This window comes from Phyllopteryx taeniolatus, chromosome 2 (genome assembly GCF_024500385.1).
Source record: "Phyllopteryx taeniolatus isolate TA_2022b chromosome 2, UOR_Ptae_1.2, whole genome shotgun sequence".
Lineage (NCBI taxonomy): Eukaryota > Metazoa > Chordata > Actinopteri > Syngnathiformes > Syngnathidae > Phyllopteryx > Phyllopteryx taeniolatus.
The window spans coordinates 34,596,488-34,613,588 of NC_084503.1; the positions used below are offsets into that span (position 1 = coordinate 34,596,488).

At 42.2% G+C, this 17,101-nt stretch overlaps 1 protein-coding gene across 1 annotated transcript in view; it reads left to right on the plus strand.

Annotated features, from left to right (window-relative positions):
• The window catches only part of greb1 (growth regulating estrogen receptor binding 1), a 33,684-nt gene extending 20,937 nt beyond the window's left edge, over positions 1-12,747 (plus strand). The window contains exons 20-34 of the mRNA XM_061765876.1: positions 76-191; positions 302-507; positions 638-1,217; positions 2,145-2,301; positions 2,502-2,604; positions 2,692-2,847; positions 2,987-3,123; positions 3,220-3,381; positions 4,946-5,150; positions 5,243-5,405; positions 6,432-6,550; positions 7,546-7,778; positions 7,864-8,064; positions 10,806-10,944; positions 11,057-12,747. Of these exons, the coding sequence (XP_061621860.1) occupies positions 76-191; positions 302-507; positions 638-1,217; positions 2,145-2,301; positions 2,502-2,604; positions 2,692-2,847; positions 2,987-3,123; positions 3,220-3,381; positions 4,946-5,150; positions 5,243-5,405; positions 6,432-6,550; positions 7,546-7,778; positions 7,864-8,064; positions 10,806-10,944; positions 11,057-11,220 (2,841 nt within the window). The 3' untranslated portion in view covers positions 11,221-12,747. The remainder of the gene's footprint in view (positions 1-75; positions 192-301; positions 508-637; positions 1,218-2,144; positions 2,302-2,501; positions 2,605-2,691; positions 2,848-2,986; positions 3,124-3,219; positions 3,382-4,945; positions 5,151-5,242; positions 5,406-6,431; positions 6,551-7,545; positions 7,779-7,863; positions 8,065-10,805; positions 10,945-11,056) is intronic.
• Positions 12,748-17,101: the final 4,354 nt, after the last annotated feature.

The window sequence follows — 17,101 nt, forward strand, 5'->3', positions numbered from 1 at the left end:
TTTTCCCATGTTTTCTTCACTTTGGATTTTTTCTGTCAGATGTAAAACTTCCACGTGTGTGTTTGCTTTATGTAGCTATGGCTAAAAATCCAAGAAGCTGATTGGGTTCCTCGTACTTACCTGGAGCTTGAAGCTCTCCCCTGCATTCTGATCCTGTCAGGATCTGAACCTCAAGGAGAATCACTTCCCAGGTCGGAGCACTGCGACAAAAACAGTAGACCCCGTTGCTCTTTATCTGAAAGTCTAAAACAATCAATAAATAGTCAATTCAGTCAATCTCTGATCTGCATTATTCTAACAGGTCACTGAAGTACTGTGACCTTCGAGTGATAAGTTGCTCTTATCTGCAACGTACCACTGTCGAACAAGAGTTGGGACTAGCAGCATACCTGCTGAAGACGGAGTCTCGGTCCCCGCACAACCCGGGGCCAGGAAGTGACCTGCTGGAGAGTGATGCCGAAAAACTCAGCAGCACTGACATTGAGGAAGAGGAGAGCCAAGAAAATGGTAGTCAATGAATATTGTTATTGATATAACAATTATTGCTGTTTTGAACAACTTTCATTTTTAGTTTGATGATTTATTTAATCAAAAAGGAGTGAGTGTAGTGATGTGTTCCTCTTTCCTTTCCATCTAGAAAGCTCCCCTGTGTCCTCCAACCAGCCAAATCAGTCAAGCCCAGATGTTGGCACATTAGACCCGTTCCCTACCCAGAGCAGCACATCTACATCTCCAAATGTCCCCAAAAGCACAATGGACACCATCCCGCCGCCCTCGCAAGCTCAGACTCAACCTCCTGCCCAATCTTCTTCTCAGTCATTTTTATACCCTCAGCTCTCACTTCATCACCCAAGCCAGTCTCTAACCCAGACTTATTCCCTGGCCCAACCCATTTTCCAGCCACTAGCCCAAACAAACTCCCAACCTTACTTCCAAACACTTCCACAGCACCAAGTATCCCACCCGCCACCCCAACCGCTGGCTCCTGTCGTCCGGCCTCGTCGTCACCCCTCCAAATCCACCTCCTCCAGCTCGTCGTCGCCTCGAGCCTCCTCCCCCCACCTGAGTTGCTCCTGGGCACGGGGAGTGAGTCGCCCACCCTCTGTGCTCCTCCCTCGCTCGCTTTACGACATCATTACAGCAAACGATGGCAGCGGCCTTCCACGATGTACCTCCTTCCTGCCGCATATGTCTGTAGCATGGGCCAGCAGCTTCCGGTGAGACTACTCTACTAACTGTATTATTAGCTGAAATGTTTAAAAAATAATAATAATTCTCCTTCGTCATTTAGCAGTTAGGGACAGCAAGTCCTCCTCAGCCTAAATTTACAACCTAAATTCTAATATTTGTTACATCATGAAATTGTATTAACCTTTTCACAACAGTCTGTTCTCTCCATTTCATAACTTTTCCCTTCTGCATGTAGATAATAGTTTTTTTTTGTCCAATCAGATTTCAACCTCAATGTGCCGCCATGTCATCTAATCCGCCCCAGGGCCTTCAGAATCAGTAGTGCTGGCCGATGTAAATGAAACTATATTCGCAATGGGACTGGTTCTTTGACCAATCAGATTTCAAATTCATCCTCCCAAGGCCAGAGCGCTGACATCAGCATTTCTCCCTCCTCTAATTCAGTCAGAGCAAAACGTATTACAGCCGGCTTCAACAAGCAAAAGTTCTATACACAATAACTGTACTTTTAATAATCCGCACCTGGTGAGGATGATGTATTTTTGTTAAATGTGGTTGTTATGTTATTAGATAAACATTGATTCAGAACTGCTCCAAATGAAGCACATGGCACAGTTGCATGCTGTTATACTGCAATTTTGTAAAATATTGATGGCTTCTATAATTGGGACCTGATAGTAGGGGTATGAAAAGGTGGATTAAGTTGGGTAAATCCCTACTGAGGGCCCAGGTACCAAAATGCACGGCCCGCTACTGCCTTTTAGTCACACCAAAATGTGATGGGTTCTGCAAAGTTTTACATAAATTCATCCACTAGTTTTTGCCTGCTAATAAAAAAACTGTGAGTAAATCTTAACTTCTGTATTGGAAAATTTGGATGATTATCCAAAAATTGATGATCAAAAAGACCGTGTTAAAGAAAATTCATTCAAAACGAATGTCTTTGTGTGCAGGCCTTTGTTGAGTAAGATGATGACGTGCACAGAACAGTCGCTGTACTATCGCCAGTGGACGGTCCCACGCCCGTACCACATGGACAGCAACAATCGCACCGAAGGACGCAGCGACAACTTTCACCCTCGCAGGCTGCTCCTCAGTGGACCCCCACAGGTAATTCTTTGTTTTTCTCACTGAGGGCTCTATTTTCGTAGACGCCACGTTTGCGGCATAGCGCAAAAACTGGCGTGTCTTGATTTCTAAACAACCGGTTTGTGCCCGTTTATGAAATTACGAAAACCTGGACTAACCCGCCTCTGCACAGATTTACACCTGCGAATTTGCCTTCTTTTCACTGTGATGTCACCGGCCAGGTGGGTAAGACTGGCGCGTACCTGCACTTTCTGGGTATTCTGTCTCGGATGCTGATCAGGCTGATGGAGGTGGATATCTACAATGAAGAGGAAATACATTTCAGTGAGTACATCAGTAGATCAAAATAAATAAACAATTACAGCAGAGTTGTGTTAAAGTGGTGTTTGTGCATGCGTTTTGTGCTTTTAGGTGTCCAAAAAGACGGGGTGCAGTACAACCCAGCCAACGCCTTGTGGCCCGACCCAGACGTTGTGAAGACTTTACCCTTTGACTACACAGTCCATGACCCCAAATATGATGACATCAGCTTGGTCTACTGCCCTGGATATAAACCAGCTTCTGATGGTAGGCACAGTCTGACAAATATAGACCATCGTGCACAAGGGAACATATAAATATTCAAATACTTAACAACCGCATTTCTAATTGTGTATTTCATAATGTTGTCATAAAAGTATCATGTTTCTTTTGTTGCCATTGCAAGCCAATCCTGTGCACCAGGAGGATGTGTGCCTCAGGAGGCGCACAACCAGGATCAAACTGTCCAAGTATGCGGCCTTTAACACTTATCACCATTGTGAACAGTGCCATCTGTACTTAGGCTTCAACCCCAGATACCAGGTCAACATCACACAGGCATACACTACATATATTTTTCATTTTTTATTTTCAAAAGTGGTCAATGTCAAAACTTTTGCCTCTTAAATCCCAATCTAGATATATGAGTCTACGCTACACGCCTTCACATTCACCCATCTGCTACTCGGAGAAGAGATCCAGCTCTACTTCATCATCCCCAAGTCCAAAGAGCACTACTTTAGTTTCAACCAACCTGGAGGCCAACTGGAAGGAATGCGGCTGCCTCTCGCCGCAGACCGGGTCAGTCAGTGGACAGTCAACATGCTTGTTTATTGATACTGGTGTTAAAAATTGTGAATTATGTAACAACATATAGTTTTTAAAATGTTTTGACTTGCTGTGCAAGGAAAGCCAGAAGTCACTTCAATTCTCAGTGAGAGCCGTAACTCTAAAATTGCAACACACCTTTTAAACATTAGGTGGTGCTCCGATGGTGGGGGAAGATGCCGGTCCGACGTGGCAGGCCCAAACGTATTGTGAGGGTCTGCTTGAACGTCTGGCAGAATCCCCTGTCAGAAGGAGTTTCAACTCCCACCTCCGACAGAACTTTGCTTATGTTCCAGGGGAGGCGGGGGACATCGAGTCCGAGTGGACCATGTTCCGCGCCTCCATTGCTGAGACGTCCGACCGGAGCTGTGGCCGGAAGGTGGTCGGTGCCTGTCGTGGCGGCAATCCCTGAACCCGTTGGTGGACACCAATGGTGAGGATTGCCGTCAAGCTGTAGAAGGAGTCCTATCGGGCCTTTTTGGCCTGTGGGACTCCTGAGGCGCGGCACGGTGGCCGACTGGTTAGAGCGTCAGCCTCACAGTTCTGAGGACCCGGGTTCAATCCCTGGCCCCGCCTGTGTGGAGTTTGCATGTTCTCCCCGTGCCTGCGTGGGTTTTCTCCGGGCACTCCGGTTTCCTCCCACATCCCAAAAATAATGCATTAATTGGAGACTCTAAATTGCCCGTAGGCATGACTGTGAGTGCGAATGGTTGTTTGTTCCTATGTGCCCTGCGATTGGCTGGCAACCAGTTCAGGGTGTACCCCGCCTCCTGCCCGATGACAGCTGGGATAGGCTCCAGCACGCCCGCGACCCTAGTGAGGAGAAGCGGCTCAGAAAATGGATGGATGGATGGACTCCTGAGGCAGCTGATGGGTATCGGCTGGCCAAGCTGAATGCAGCTTTGGTGGTCGCTGAGGCAAAAACTCGTGGGAGGAGTTCGGTGAGGCCATGGAGAACGACTTCCGGACAGCTTCGAGGAAATTCTGGTCCACCATCCGGCGTCCCAGGAGGGGGAAGCAGTGGACCATCAACACTGTGTACGGTGGGAATGGGGCGCTGCTGACCTCGACTCGGAACGTTGTGAGTTGGTGGGGTGAATACTTTGAAGACCTCCTCAATTCCACCGACACGCCTTCCCATGAGGAAGCAGAGTCTGGGTTCTCTGAGGCGGGCTCTCCTATCTCTGGGGTTGAGGTCATCGAGGTGGTTAAAAAGCTGCTCGGTGGCAATTCGCCCAGAGTTCCTAAAGGCTCTGGATGTTGTAGGGCTGTCCTGGTTGACACGCCTCTGCAACATCGCGTGGACATCGGGGACAGTGACTCTGGATTGGCAGACTGGGGTGGTGGTCCCCCTTTTTAAAAATGGGGACCGGAGAGTGTGTTCCAACTACTCCTCAGCCTGTTTTTTTTTTGTTGTTATGGGAAAAGGGAAAATTAGTCCTGAATCAGTTGACTAATTTGACGTCGGAATGGTTAGAACCGTGAAAGTTACTCTTCAGCATTCAATGCTCACTACATCATGTTGTTCTTTCATCAGAGCCCAGACTGCATCAAGAGTCCAATCTTTACTCCAACCACGGGGCGCCATGAGCACGGTCTCTTCAACCTGTACCATGCGATGGATGGAGCCTCACACCTCCATATACTGGTGATCAAAGAGTACGAAATGGCGGTCTACAAGAAGTACTGGCCCAACCACATCCTGCTCGTGCTGCCTCCTGTCTTCAATGGAGCTGGGATAGGTGCGCATGTAGCTGTAACACCAGTCCAAACTTTCTTCATCGTGCATCTTTTAAAAAGTGATTTTGTTTTATCTTTGGTTTTGTTTTTCCAGGAGCTGCTCACTTCCTGATTAAAGAGCTCTCGTACCACAATCTGGAGCTGGAGCGCACCCGTCGGCAGGAGGGCAGCGGCCCGACGGGTGACGTCTGGCCCTTCATTATTCTGGCGGATGACTCGTGCGTGATGTGGAACGCAGTCGACTTCGACGCACGCAAGTACATGCTCACACATTTTGTACGTTCATACACTGCAATGAGTCTCACAGTGTGGTACGGGTACTACTAGTGGTACGCAGGCTCCCTCTAGTGGTACGTGAAACAATCGCTGCCTAAGTACCATCCAGTTGTATTTAACTTTTAAATTAAGAATATTTGCATTTAATCTTGAAGAATTGTGTGATTTTCAGCACTTATTAATGTACATTTTTGTTTAACTTTATGTTCAGTAAAGTTGTATTATATCAGTATTTATGCACAATTTCTTTACTATATTTAAACACAGTGTTAATGTTCAAACTGTACTTTGAACATTAACAAACTTTTAGGAATAAACCCTCTGTCTCATTTTTGATGAACACTTAGCCCTACAACACTTACTTAGTATTTTTTAGGTGGCACTTGGTGAAAAGAAAAATTGATAAACACGCCAAAAGTCACGGTTTGGTGTATACCTTGGTTTGAAGTTGCTGGTTCATTTCACGCTCGTGACATTTTAAAATGAAACAAAAAATGCATAAAGCTTTTCTGATTCTGACAAGTGCAACAGTAACAGTTTGAACATTGTGATTTTGTTTTTCTTTCATAAAAACACTAGTAATGGCATTTGTTAATGCTTTGGCTCCTCTACAGGAAAGGGTATTTAAAGATGAAGTTTCGTTTGTGACACTTTTTTTTTTTTTTTTTTTTGTGCTACTCGTCAGAAGCTGAGCAGCAGCCTGTTTGTTTACAGACTAAGCTTGTGGCTGGAGCAAGAGGCAGTTACACTTCTTGTACCTAATATGTTCTGTGTAGGAACCCTAATAGTTGCTCCGTCATATTACATAATTGAGCCTGCATTTACAGTAATTATTATCATTTCTCTGCTGGATAATTAGTTTTGAACAGAGGTCAAGGAGAAATTGTGGCAAGCTTCTGCGGGCCACATAAAATGTGACTTTGACACCTGTGATCTACAGGAATGCATTATGATTGCTTACCATGATGCTTAGCAATCTTTTTGCCTCTTTGTCTGCTACTGCTTAGTGGTCCAGTGGAACACGGCGCGTCGCTGAAGCAGGTGTTGCAGCACATGGAAGACTGTCCACACCTGGCCCACTACGGCCTGTGTGGGATTAGAAAGTGGAGCAGTCGTGTCCTCACAGGTCAGCATTCATAACAATTGATGACAAATAATGAATTGCAATGACATTAATCTGTTCCAGTACCCCGAAAGACACATTTTTTTTAAATTACGTTTTTAATAAAGAAAAATAGCACTCTATTGTAAAATATACTGTGAATATCAAAACATTATAAAACATAATAAAGGAGAATGTAAAAAAAGAGTTTGATTTATACAGTGTAAGAAAGATGAAATGCACTTTCTCTCTCTCTCTCACACACACATACACACACACACACACATACTGTACTACAGTCATGTGTTGATGTGTGCCTTCACGGTTAAGATTATAATTTTCAGTGTCTCCGCCATGCTCCTTGTGAGTATTTTCATTTTGTGTGTTTGATTTTTTTATTTTTTTTGTCCCATTCAATAAATTGGATTGGTGACTGTTGCTCTGCTTTATTTTTTTCCTCTTAAGCTCACTTGTAACACAAATTTTGGCTCCCAACACAAGGCAAAAAAAACAACCAAGCGACTGCTCGTAACTCGGAAAGCTCCTAAGTTGGGGTCACTCGTAAATCAAGCTACTACTTTATTAATAGCTTCCACCATAAATGTAAAACACTTTATTATTTTGAAATCATCTCAACATTACCCTTAAAATACATTTGTTTATTGGATTTGGAAAAATGCACCAGCAAAACTGCAGACGTGGCGGAGACTCTCCCTAACTTCTGTTAACAACCCAGGCTAAATTTAGCCTGGGCTTTGTTCCCATCTTGTGACATCTTGGGGCGTTACAAAAAGAGCACAAAATTATGCAAACAGATGAATTATAATAATGTGAATGACATTCCATAACCATGTCCACGTCAGTTTTATTCCCTTTATATAGGTATTTCCATTATACTTTACTGTTATTCAAGGTTTGATTTTGACTGCTTGGAGGTTCACATAGCTACTGTATCAGTAAAACCAGAAAAACCATAGTTTTTTAGGACTTAAAAGTGGAGTGTGTTCTCTTGCATCCAGATCCTAACACGAGGGAGCCTTTCTCCAGAGGTCACCTCCATGACTTCCTCCTTCTCAACGTGGACCGGAGTCAGAACGTCCAGTACGACCAGAACCGCTTCACGTGTCACGACGTCGACTTCACCCTGCGGCTGCACAGCGCCGGTGTGCTCATCTGCCGCTTTAACAACTTCAGCGTCATGAAGAAGCAGATCGCCATCGGAGGATACCGGACGTTTATCATCAAGACAAAGGTAATGATGCATAAACATCCATCCAACCGTTTTCTGTATGATTTCTTGTCCTTTTTAATACTAATGAGAGGAAAAATGTCCACAGATGACGGACGTTCCCACTTCAGTGGGGCCCTCGCAGTACGTCTGTGCCCCTGACAGCAAGCACCTGTTCCTGGCCACCCCGGCTCAGCTCCTCCTTGAAAAATATCTCCAACACACCAGCCACAAGCTTTTCCCTCTCAGCACCAAGAACTACGAACACCCGGTCCTGTCTGTGGACTGTTACATCAACCTTGGCCCTGAGGTATACGCACAATACATAGCTGGTACTTTTTTATTTTTTGTAATCGACCTATTTTTGCCTATTTTTAATATACAAGGTGGGACAAAAGGCGGCACGGTGGGGACTGGTTAGCACGTCTGCCTCACAGTTCTGGGGATCGGGGTTCAAATCGGCCTCGCCTGTGTGGCGTTTGCACGTTCTCTGCATGGTTTATCTCCGGGTACTCCGGTTTCCTCCCACATCCCAAAAACATGCACGGTAGGTTAATTGAAGACTCTAAATTGCCCGTAGGTTTCAATGTGAGTGCGAATGGTTGTTTGTTTCTATGTGCCCTGCGATTGGCTGGCGACCGGTTCAGGCTGTACTCCGCCTCTCGCCTGAAGAGAGCTGGGATAGGCTCCAGCACGCCCGCGACACTAGTGAGGATATGCGTTACAGAAAATGGATGGATGGATGAATGGACGGATGGAAGGTGGGCCAAAAGTCTGTACAGTAAACCCTCGTTTGTCACTGGGGTATTTTTTTTTAATTAGATATATTTTAAAGCTGTATGACCCTCCCCAGACTCTGATTAATCTTCCCCACACTCCTATTAACCTCTACCATACTCCTATAAACACTTTCTATATTCTTAAACATATTTTAAACTCTTAAACACTCAGTAATGCACAGTAGTACTGTACATTATGTAAAAAAAAATTGTAATTGTAATTTTTCTTCTGCTTTTTTTTTTTACAGTTTCAATGTTTTGGGCTAGGAAGCATTTATTTTACCACAAAACAATTACAGCATACAGTTAAAATCCTGCGATATGGCGAATTATGCGCGATGTGAATATGGGAAAAAAATCCACAATGCACTGAATCTGCAATAGGTAAAGCGCAATATACTGAGGGAACACATTATGCACAACACAAAAATCTTCTTTCCTGGCATCTTTTCCTTTCTGATCTCCTTCTTTCCTTCCTCTCTTGCTTCCTGACCTCCTTCCCTCAGAGTTGCTTTTTATTTTTCCATCGTTTTTTCTCTGACCCTACTTTTCTGCCTTCCTTCTTTTGTTCCTACCGTCCCTCCTTCCTTTCTGATATCCTTCTTTTCTTCCTTCTTTCCTCCCTTCCCTCCTACCTTCCTTCATTGCCCCCTTCCTTCCTCTCCCCCTTTTTATTTGACCTCCTTCTGCCCTTTGCTTAAAAGTACGTTTCTGCCTTCTTTTCTTCGGTACCTGTCCAATACTGCTTTAGAAGCTATTTTTTTGTCCCTGACCCAAATGTTTTGCCATTATTCATGTGTAAACCTGTTGAAAAAAAATAAAAAAGCATGTTACAGTAATTAAAAAATTTGGCTTTACACGATCAGGATTTTTGGGGCCGATCACCGATCAGTGTGTTTAAAAAAACGATAACAGATCACCGATCCCATCACAAGATGGAGCAATGTGTCTATTTAAATGACCTGTTCATTTACTGTATATACTTGTGTACTTAATTGCTCAAAAAATATATATATTTACAATAAATAATGTGTCTTTGTTCATCTATTTATTCCAGTGAGGCATAGTGACAGACAGAACAAATGAATGGTCTCGTATTAGATGGCAGGAAGTAAATACAGTAATTAATGAATCCACTTTTTGTGACATTTTTGTTTGTTGGTGTGCCGTGCGATTTTTCAATTGTAAAATATGTTCCCTGGCTCCATAAAGGTTGGAAATCACTGCTCCAATCGGATCGTGTATTCTAATCAGTCAGGTCAAACCAACATTAAAACATGACAGAAATAATGGGTGCTAACTTACTGTGATTAAATTATTCACCCACACCAATACTTTACAGCATGATTCGCCAGAACGGCGGCATGTTTACGTACAACCGTTAGCGCTAGCACTAGCTTGCTAGGCTACATAACGTTTTTGTTGCCTGCTTGCGAGCCGTATTGTATTAAAAGTACGTGAACATACCTTAAGCAAGCCTTCAACGAACGTCCTCTCCTGTCCTGAGCACCGGTCACCACCAAGACACGTTTTTCCCCATTTTGTCCTTATAATACCGTCGGCGCGATTCATTCTTGTTGTCGTGGCCACGGTAACGAGTGTATCCGGTCGCATTTGAGTTGACAAGATAAAGCCCAGTGATCGTAAAAAAACGGGATGCGGTGATATCAGAATACAAGATTTTATTGCAGTAGTCTGACGGTGCAATCGTGAAAGAGCAAATTTGTTTTGTAGTCTGATCCGGCATTACGTGTTGCCTGTCTCCGACGTGTTGTCTGTCCCGCACCGCCGACATGTTTATTTATTTATTTATTTTTTAATAACTTTATTGGCCGTCAGATATTTACAGTACTATGTCAAAAGGCACGCGACAAGGCTAAAAATAAACTAGCTTTTGGAATCAAATATACTGTGCACGATGGCGACGCGAAGTTAATGTCTTTTGCGGAGCCGGTCAATGACATCATTGATCGGATCGGCGAATTATGACATTAAAGCCGATCAACCGATCAGCATAAAATGCTAATTGTCGGCCGATACCGATCAGGCCGATAAAATCGGTGTAAAGTCTATTAAAAAGGCATACTTACAGTACTTTTGGCTCACCCTGTATAAACAACTCCAGTTCAAAAAAGTTATTTCTGAGTACGTTTTCCGGCTGCTAGGTTTAAAGAGAATCAGCGCATTACGTTGCAGTTTCTGATTGTACTGCAGTGCACCATAACTTGGAGTATACAGTATGTGACATCACACTACTGCCTCCGCCTCGCAGGTGACCGTGTGTTTTGTGAGTTCAAGACCTCACTCCGTCAACATCTGCACCACAGGCCTGCTCTTCAGCGGCCTTCTCCTCTGTTTCGCCGACGCCTTCGTGACCCCCAGCTTCCTCAAGAAGTTCACCTTCCTCAAAGGTACACGTGCCGTCCAACTAATGACATTCAAACACAAAAATACGGACTCCGCATTTAAAACGAGTCAACGAAGTCCGCTTGGGAGTCATTGCTCGTCTCTGCCTCACTGCAGGCGCGACTCTGTGTGTGATCAGCGCAGATCGCAGCTCCTTGAGGCAGACGGTCGGCAGGCTGGAGCTGGAAGAGGAGTGGCGGTTCCGGCTCAGCGACGAATTCCAGACGGCCAATGCCAAGGAGGACCGGCCCCTCTTCTTCCTGACGGGAAAACATATATGACATTAAACAAACAAGAAAGAGATTATCCTGTTCATGAAAACCTTGGCATAACGCATCGTTTACATGTGTGATATGTGCTCAGAACTGAAAACCGCCATTTGTAATCCCTTGAAGAAACTCAACCAAATTGGGGATTTCTTGGTGTATTTGCAGGGAGCCTATGTTTGCAATGAAATTTGTGTGAAAGGTGATGCTCTGACCAAAAAAAAGCATGTTCTTGGAAAATAATTGATTGATGAATGTAATATAGTGCTTCACATCTTTTTGTGTACTTTCCTCCTACTGTTAATGTATGTGAGAAAATGATGCAGGTAAAGTGTGTGCAATGTCTTGATGCAATATTCTGCAGCCTTTCTGCAGATTTTTAATGATCGACACAATCATTCATTTTATGAGGGTAGCCGATTTTTTGGCAATGTTTTTTTTTTTTTTACACATATTTACATGTATTTGCATGTTAATTATTTTAAAATCATTTTGAGTACTTATTTTCTGCATGTGTAAGACAGTGGGTGTTTTCTCTTGGTTGGGATGTAGACTTTGTAACATTTGATGTTTTCGGACTGTAAATTGCATGTCACAATGTACAGCTTTGAATGCTTGAATTGTATAAATGTACAGATATTGTTAACTTTGAATGTGTTGTTGATGATGTGTTGAATTCACAGCACTTCACTTTTTCAGCCTTCTTCCAAAATTGATGACATTAATTTTAACCGTAAAATTCTAAACACAACATCGTAAATGACGACAATGTAAAGAAAGGTTTTGGGAGATTTTTGCCAATGTATTAAAAAAAAAAATCACATTTACTTTATATACTGTAAGTATTCATAGCCTTCGCTAAATACTTTGTTGTTGCCCCAATGCAAAATCACCACTGTCACTGTAATACGAAGTATTTTCTATCCACACTGACACTTTCCATCACTATTTAATCACACTGTGAGCTAGTATGTATTGAGTTTGACACTTTAATAATAGATGTTAGCCTCTTTGTGGGTGTGCTTCAAGTCTGAGTGAGCAGTTGCTGTGTTGTGTAATACTGGCATCAGCAAATGCGTTTCAATGTAGACTGAGTGACGTTAGAAGGATCCTCAAGCTTTCTCACATTACCTTCTACTAGTCCATTACCAGACTGCACTTGGAGGTAAATTTAGTCCTAATCACTTGCTGTATTTGTTGCAAACGCAATTCCATCACAGGACTTCACATCGAAACATTTGCACAACTAAATCACATTGGGCCCAAACACCAAAAATCTTATGACTACATTATAAATAAATGTCATTGTTATTGTTATTATAGTGACATTTAAAAACAAAACAACAAAGATGAGCATTTTGACTATTATAAAGCCGAAAACCTCTCCTGACCTTTTGTGGTATGTTTATTATGTATTTAGGACAATATTCTTCAGGATGACCTCGCAAGCAGCGTTAGCACATTGTGAATGATAACCCCACTGACAACAGAAGTACGAAAATGTATGCATATACTCTATACATGTGTTAGCAACCTACTACCTCACAGCAAGTACATAGCCTTTGTTAGTTTAGATTCTGTAATGTCGTTTTTATACTACATAAAGCTATTGTGTACTGCACTTTGAGTCATGACTGCAATTTATTCATACAGTATATTGCACTCTTCCAGCCATTCATTTGGATATGTTGTGTACTGTCTTGGCTGTAATGATTGAACTCTGAGAGATCAACCACTATAAAACATAAAATTAAAATTAAAACGAAAATCTGGCGGCAGTAGCTTATCTCTAAGGAGTAGAGATTTCGAAACAAAGGGGCACGCTTCGGGTGCGTACTATATGTAGACAATAAAAAATGCCATCTAGTTGTTAGAGATGCTACTCTGCTTCCTGACTACTGTGGAGGTGCCAGTGAGCAAGGCAGTGACCCATGAGCTCAAGTGGTGCAGTTCTTTTTGCACACAACTTTCACTTTGACATTTCTCCTTGCACGCCTGTATGGGTGTTATCTGCTGTGGGAGGGCAACACCAAATATACAATTTCCCCTTTAGGGATGGTACCATGTAAAATTAAACAAAATGCAGAATTTTAAAAGATGTAATTCTATAATTAATAATTTTAAAAAATAATAAATTACTAATACAAAACAAAATGAGTATGTATTTAGAAATACAAAAAAAATACAAATAGGAATAAAAAAAAACACATAATTATATTTTTAAAATTGTATTTTATTTATTCATTTATTAATGAAACAATTTATTTAGTATCATTTGCAAGCTGATTTAACAAAATGCTCATTCTCTCTGTGTTTGCCAGGGTGTTTGTGCGCGCAACAACAATGTGCGCCGTTGTTATTTCCACGTTGGGAACTTTCGTCACACTTCAGGCCACAGTTGAGAACAGAAGACGTTACATAACAGCACGGCTATGTTGGGCCTCTGAGAGCTCAGGCTACACCGCCACACTTCTTCCTTTTACAGCTGTACCACATGGGGCCCAAAGTTCATCTTCTACTGTTGTTGCTGTTCTGTTGCGCCGCTGTCTACTTTTTCTCCTCTGTCGATACGTAGCACCGTTTTTCAAAGGCAACATGCTGTGGCCTTACTATTTGCCGAACAAACTTTGTCAAAGTCAAAAGTTCATCTCAAGCATCGGTGCTTTCAGGATACTGCAAGCTTAGTCAGTTAACTGTGCAGTGAGGAAAACCTCCCACTTCCGAGTAAAAACAACATTCTTGAGCATTCTTACAGCTACACTTACACATGCATGCTTGAATCCGTGCCAAATTGTACACCCTCAAACTATTTGTTTTCCTTCAAACTTCTAGAGACAACACTTGAGGCTTTTCCTGACATTTCTTTGCTTTCTTGCAGATGTTGATGTTAACAATGGTTGATCAATGGTTGTTTGATTCTATGTGCCCTGCGATTGGCTGGCGACCAGTTCGGTGTGTACCCCGCCTCCTGCCCGAAGATAGCTGGGATAGGCTCCAGCAGCCCGCGGCCCTAGTGAGGAGAAGCGGTAAAGAAATGGATGGATGGATGTTCAACCTTGATTTCACTGGACCATTTACAAAAACACATGTGGTAAAATGTGTTCAGGTTATAGGTCATATTAATGGTGGGGAAAGTTGAGAAATGAATCATCTTGGTCTTATTTCTTTGTATCACAAAAACCTGGCATTTGAGCAGGGGTGTGTGGACTTTTTTTAATCCCCTGTAAATATTCACCGACTTCGTGTGATCTTTGGCAGCAATTACAGACTCCAGTCTTTTTGAATATAATGCCACAAGCTTGTCACACCTTCTGTATCTTTTTTTTTCAATCAGGTTGGTTGCGGAGCGTCTGTGCACAGCCATTTTCAGATCTCAATTCTGGGCTCTGATTGAACAACTCAACATTAGACAGTGATATGGCCGACAGCACAGCTTTGCATACTTAAATGTTCCTCGATAAATTTCCTCACAAGACACCGCTTGTACGACTCCACATTGGGGGCATGCCCAATGTTTTTTTTTGCCTTCTGATTGGCTTAGGCGCACCAATCCCCCCACCCTCCCTGAGTAACATCCCCATCTCCGTGGTGATGAAACGAACGCATTCTTGACCTTGAAGGGAGCGAGCCACCAGGCTACACTTATCTCAGCAAACCGCCTTCCTCTCTCTTCCTCTCACGTGTCAGGAAGGGCGGAATGTTGCTAAACCAATAAAGGGAACGTGAGCGTACAAACACACACTGTAAACACACACAAAAACATGTCAAAAAATGAATGTATCACTATATCCCATTGGAGATAAATGGACTAGATCAGTGGTTCACAAAGGTTTTTACACCAAGTCCCATTTAAAATAAACAAAATTTTAAAAAAAACAACCAACATGAAAATACAGTAAGAGGCCTAAGTGTCACTCATAATGAGCAACAGGTTGTATTTGTAAAAGGTGTATTCAACATTATTGTGAGCCATTGCAACAGTTGAACATCAACGCTGCACTTTATAAGAAAGAACTAGCTGTACTTAAATAATGATTCAATTAAAATGTATTCTGCAGAAAGTTAATTAAAAAAAAGAGTTTGAAAAGAAAACATTCTTGAAGATCAAATGAAAATGTATTGTACTAAAAAGTTGAATACAACTGACCTCTACTTACAAAGTGATTATTTGGTGTGCCGCCAAAGGGAGCCCACAATGCCACTAGTGGTACACATGTTACACTTTGAGAATCATTGAACTAGATATTTACCATACAGTATTTTTGCCCACTCTGAAAACACATCCACACCTTGGATGTATTAGTAGGGTGAGCTGGTTTTGTTTCTCATATTTGGACTCTCATGTTGCTTAACTCACTGTCAGTCGTTTTCAAGGCAGCGTTGTCCTTATTGCATTTTAGAGCATTTTGACTGATCTTTCAGAACCCACAGACAATATAAGCACCAAACCATCCAAAACAAAGAGTAGAAAAAGTTTGATATTACCGTTATTTGGTAATCAGCAGGGGAACATGGACTAATTTTACCAAACATACCGGTTTTTGAATGAAAAAAGAAAGCTTTTTATAAGAAAAAAAACATGACTCAAATATTTATGGATTTTGTAACACCTCAAAGTATAAAACAACAAAACTAAGACTGACAAATGCCTTTTGATGGCAAACAATAATTTGTTTACAGAAATACAACTAAGAAACTCACCGTATGGCTCGAGTGTGGCTTTTTTTACATGGCGTTTGCCATTCACTCCATGAACTGCGTCGTCTTTTCTCATGATCGCGACACACACTTTCCACTACCACGACATACTCTCTATATGTTTATACCATACATATACAAACCTGTTTGACTGTCAGCTGCCTAGACTTGACATATCTCTCCCTCAGATTCACTCCCTAATATTTATCTTCAACTCTCTTAACGCTCTGATCTCTGCCAGTCACCTAAACTGATCATCATTATTTGGGAAAATGCAGATTTTTAATACAGCTCCAGTACTGGCTCTCATGATTAGACCATGCATAAAATGCACCTAATGAAATATCCAGTAAGTGTGTAACTATGTGCAAGCCAGAAAATGTGATCTTTTTTTTTTTTTTTTGCAAACATGAGAGACACATACACTAAGTCGTTGCGCAACTCTTAACCGTCTGCCACCCATAAATTCTCCCTCCAAAAGATTTGTGTCCCTCTGTCTCCTCCCTCTGAACCCTCTCTGCCGGCACCTCCTTGGTAAATCATTCAGTTCTTGGAAAAGTCAGCACGTGTTTCCTTGTTCCCTGTGTGTGTTTATGAGAGACTGTGAGCAAATCAAAACAGTCACGGTTGCTTAGTGCAAAATATGGACTGATATAGCTGTTTTACTTTCGTTTGTGTTTCATATTTAATACAGAGAAAATGATACAGTTGCAAAGTCAATGTCTATTAAGAAACCTTACTTTTCAAGTTTTTTTATCTTAGTGTGTCTGAACTCTGGTTCTTGTCGGTCGTTCAAAGAGTCTTGTTTCAGTGGATGTAATTAGTCAATTGTTTATTGGCCAATAGGGCCATCAGAATTGAACTCTATGAACTGCCTAGCAACAAGGAGAAAAAAAACTCTAAGAGCAGTTCTGTGGCCGCAAGATAAAACATTATTTTTGTTGTGAGTGTGTATGAGATTTGCAGCTCTTAAATGGGGTTTGGGGCACCAACGGCAGTATCCGAGCAATTCTGCCTAGCAACAAGTTCTATTGATCTACATTGTGTCACCTGTAATCTACATAAGCTGCATGATGAATCATAAATTGGTTGTGCAATTATTAAATTAATAGCACTGATGTTGGAAAGGAATATTTTCAAAAGCACTAGATTGGTGGCTCACCATTTTTGTTTTAATACAAAATGTCTTTGTTGCTTG